Genomic DNA, 4,449 nt, shown 5'->3' with positions numbered 1-4,449 from the left:
AGAGAGAGAGAGAGAGAGAGAGAGAGAGAGAGAGAGAGAGATGGTATGTGTGTGTGTATGTGTGTTTGTGAGAGAGAGAGATGGTATGTGTGTGTGTGTGTGTCTTCATGGGCGTGTGTGTGTGTATGTGTCAGCAGAGGAGGACTGACCGACTTGTTCTCCTGCATGTAGATGCGGAGCAGCTTGGGACAGCCTCGAGCCAGAGCCACCATGCCCTCGTCTGTCACGCTGTAGCACTGCCCCAGGTGCACGTCCCTTAACTGGCCACAGTGCTCCCCCAGCTGGGGGAGGAAGGGAGAGACTGTTACAACATCCAGAAACAATCACTCAACGACGTAACAAACCAACCATCCCAAACTTTGACACGTAAACAAGCCAGCAGACCCCCCTCCCCCCTGCCCTGCTGGCTCACCTTCTTCAGGGCTTTGTCTGTGAGCTTGTCCTGGTTGCCCACGTGCACCTTCACCAGCAGGGGGCAGTGTGTGGCCAGGGCACACAGGGACAGGTCGCTGAGCTGCTTGCAACGGTAGGCCGTGTACTTCTGCAGGCCGGGGCAGCGAGACGCCAGGGAGCACACACCGTAGTCCTGCACACCACGACAGTCCGAGATGTTCAGCTCCGTCACATTCTGTCTGCGTGACGCAATCTGAACCAGGAGGTCATCGTTCACCTGGGGGGAGGGAAGAGGGGGGGGAGGAGGGAGGGAGGGGGGAGGAGGGGAGGACAAAAGAGAGGAGAAGAGAATCAGTGTCATCTCTATCCCTGTCTGGCCTCTGTCTGGCCCCTGTCTGGCCTCTGTCTGGCCCCTGTCTGGCCCCCGTCTGGTCCCCGTCTGGCCCCTGTCTGGCCTCTGTCTGGCCCCTGTCTGGCCCCCGTCTGGCCCCCGTCTGGCCCCCGTCTGGCCCCTGTCTGGCCCCCGTCTGGCCCCTGTCTGCCCCTGCCCTGAGGACACTCACCTGCTGCAGGCCACTCAGGTCGACCAGCTTCCAGAACTGGAAGTCCAGACACAGCTCTCTCCAGTACTTACACACCAGGGAGGCACACAGACAGCGCTCCTTCACCGACAGGTGAGAGAACACCTGGCAGAGACACACACACACACAGAAACACACACACAGAAACACACACGCGCACACAGAAACACACACAGTTAAGCATACAAGGTCATGATCACCAATCCATACCATGATGTATTAATTTACCAGAAGCTTTAAGTCAAAGTGACAGACACAGAGATTTGAACCTGTAACCTCTAGACCTGCAGTCAAACGCTCCAACCACTGAGCTACACCCATCCTAAATCCAGTTCATTTCATTCATGATAGTTTCAGACCTTCAGCAGTATGGAGGAGGGAAGATGATTGATGCTGGATGTGTCGCCAGCTTCGCAGCCCCTCCCATGGCAACCGTCGTCGTGGTGATGCGGACAGCAGGGAGCGGAATCGGAGCTGTGAGAGGGGTCTCCCTGGCAACCTTCGGCGCACGAGGAGGAAGAGGAGGAGGAGGAGGACGGGAGAGGGCAGAGGTGGGAGTGGTCAGTTCCAGGGCTGGAGGAGCAGTGAGCTCCGCCCCCTGTCCCTCCGTTATCCAACCCTGCGTCGGGGGGAAGGCACAGCGCGGCTGCTTGCAGGGAGTGCAGCGTTGCACCTCCGCACACTTCCTCTTACACACCTGGAACACACACATCACTTCCTGTTACACCCCTGGAACACACACATCACTTCCTGTTACACCCCTGGAACACACACATCACTTCCTGTTACACCCCTGGAACACACACATCACTTCCTGTTTGCCATGGCCCTGTGTGGCCCCGTTACCATGTCAGAGTATTCCACGTTGCTCCCGGGTCCTGACAGGGCGAGAGGCACGGCTACAGATACGCCCACACTCCGGAACAGCCCGGGGGGCGGGACCAGCTTAGCCGGCACCCCCGACAACAGGCTCCGCCCCTGGCCCTCCCAGATGGCTAGTTCCCGCGGCGACAGCAGGAACCTGGCGCAGTCGTCAGGCGAGGCGAGGGCGGCGTAGCGGCTGGCTAGCTTGGAGGCAGCCGACGTTCCTATCCCGCCGGACACACCGCCGCTGTTGCTGTGGCAACGTCCGCCTTCGCTGTTGTTGTGGCAACGTCCAGCGCCGCTGGCCTCCTGCTGGTCGTTGTCGTCGTCGAGCCCCCCGCTGTTGCCGTGGACGATGAAGCAGAGCATACACGGTCCGCGCAGGAAACAGTTCCTCGCCTTCTTCCTGTGGTGCAGCTTATGAGATCTCTTCTTCACGCGGTAGCCATGTTTGGAGAAGAGATGGCCCATATAGAAGACACACTGGGACTCTGGGCACACAGACACAGGGAACAGCAGGGGTTACACTGACTAAGGAAGCCTGCATCGGACAACAAACTTAGTACCTTTAAGGTGGTCTTAGACTACGGCTCACCTAGCATCCTACATGCAAGTCTGGCACAAGACCACTGTCACTGTTACGTTTGTTTGCAACCTGACAAACACAAGTTACAAATCGGAGAACGCGAGTTACAAATCGGGGAACACGAGTTACAAATCCCTGCATTTGTGTGTGTGGATTTGGGGAACTTTCCTGACGTGCTTAGATTCACAAATGCATTTTTTCTCAAATATATTTTCTGCAGCCTATCAGATCGTCTTTTCCAATTTCAGCCAATCACATTAACGTGTCTATGTGGACTTCCGCAGCCTGCCATAATAACGGACATCATCTCCTGAGCAGTCTGGTAACATGTAGGTGAAATATTGCTTGTTAATCAAGGTTAAGGTTGCAAAAAAATGTAATGGGGTAATTTATTTGTGAATCGCGTTACATTTGTGAATCACAAAATACATTTGTGAATCGTGTTACGTTTGTTTGTGAATTATGAAACTAATCTAACTCCATATATATCACCATTCTGTCAGGTGTATATCACCATTCTGTCAGGTGTATATCACCATTCTGTCAGGTGTATATCACCATTCTGTGAGGTGTATATCACCATTCTGTCAGGTGTATATCACCATTCTGTCAGGTGTATATCAGTGACAACAAAAGCAGAACTTCCTCCATTCTATTTATGAGTGCACTTTAAAAGGTCATGGGCGATAGCGGGTATCAGAAGCTAAATATACCAAAGCAGCAGGTGGTATATTTATACTAAGGTCATCTGAATCCATGCTAACCAGGAACTAGCTATGCTAAACATGACCTATCCATGCAAACTATGAGATATTTAGGTGAACCAGGAGCTATCTATACTAACCATGAACCATCTACGCTATTAATGAGTTATACATGAGCTGTTAAGATAGCAACTACTATGTTTTCTAAAGCATAGCCTACAATGTATAAACAACTTATGTTGAAGGTAATAATGATGTACTGTGTGTTAATGTGCACCGCGTCGAGTAGCAAATACAATTGTGTTTGTTGATAGTGTCGATGGTTAAACAAGCTGAGGTCAGTGTGTGCGTTTGGGAAGAGAGGAGGGGGTGTGACTAGTCGTGTGACATGCATTATTATGAATCATTTCGTTGTTTTGGCTAACTGATAATACCAGTGAGACAAGCTAGTGCAGTGGTACGTTTCCTAACCTTGGAACCTTACATTTCACACTGTCTGAGGAGCGACACAATCGTCTGCGCTTAAAAGCCAGTTATATCATTCATGAATCAGCAGCGATTTTTGTCAAGCAGAATTTTGCGTTGTTTTAACGTGGTTTTTGTCAGAGCTTGTTACGGATATACATTTTCATTTAATGCTAAAGAAAACCCAGTACCACTTTAGCTACGGCTCTCGTAGTTGTGTAGGCTACTTGGATCAGCTGAGTAGCTAGAGAAGCTAGCTGGTTAGCATCCTGTGATCAGTGGATGCAAAAGCTCTCAAATCGACTCACCTGTTCACGCGGTGCTCCCCCCTCGGACCGGCACTAGCATATCCTGCGCGTGCAATAACGACAAGCAGATAGTTAAAAATGTTCCAATAAAATAAAGTAGAATTGGATACAATTCAGACAAATATCTGGATAGCTTCTTTCCAAGAAAGCACTTCCGGGCTGACTATGAAGAGAGGAAGACGACGAGTGTCATATTGTTCTGCTATTGGTGCAGACGCCTGTTAGTCATGGTCATGCCCGCATCTGAACACTGAGTTAAAGTCCGTTTCTAAACATCCCAACTTCTGCAGCGTGTTTGTGAAGATCTCATCTTGAATCGGTGCCAAATCAAATCGCTCTATGATGAAATATGATATGTCGCTTTGGAGGAAAGCGCCTGCTAAACGATTATTATTATTTTAATGTATGTGGGATTCCAATTACATTAAATGTTGGAGCGCTGCACCAAGCAGAGTCGTTTATTATGGAAGCAAATCAGTGACAAAAGTTTTGAATTTTAAAAGGCATCGAACACTTGAAATGTTGAAATGTAAACACCACCGAATTTG

General features: G+C 50.3%; 1 protein-coding gene across 1 annotated transcript in view; it reads right to left on the bottom strand.

Moving 5' to 3' along the window:
- Positions 1-4,071, bottom strand: part of fbxl17 (F-box and leucine-rich repeat protein 17) — a 94,158-nt gene extending 90,087 nt beyond the window's left edge. Inside the window, 7 exon segments of the mRNA XM_084690723.1 lie at positions 150-281; positions 413-670; positions 957-1,079; positions 1,334-1,605; positions 1,608-1,671; positions 1,821-2,329; positions 3,902-4,071. Coding sequence (XP_084546849.1) covers positions 150-281; positions 413-670; positions 957-1,079; positions 1,334-1,605; positions 1,608-1,671; positions 1,821-2,309 — 1,338 coding nt within the window. The 5' untranslated portion in view covers positions 2,310-2,329; positions 3,902-4,071.
- Positions 4,072-4,449: the final 378 nt, after the last annotated feature.

The sequence above is a fragment of the Hypomesus nipponensis genome, chromosome 24, assembly GCF_054491055.1.
Source record: "Hypomesus nipponensis isolate SF chromosome 24, ASM5449105v1, whole genome shotgun sequence".
In the NCBI taxonomy this organism is placed as follows: domain Eukaryota; kingdom Metazoa; phylum Chordata; class Actinopteri; order Osmeriformes; family Osmeridae; genus Hypomesus; species Hypomesus nipponensis.
This window is presented reverse-complemented; position numbering and strand designations above follow the sequence as displayed.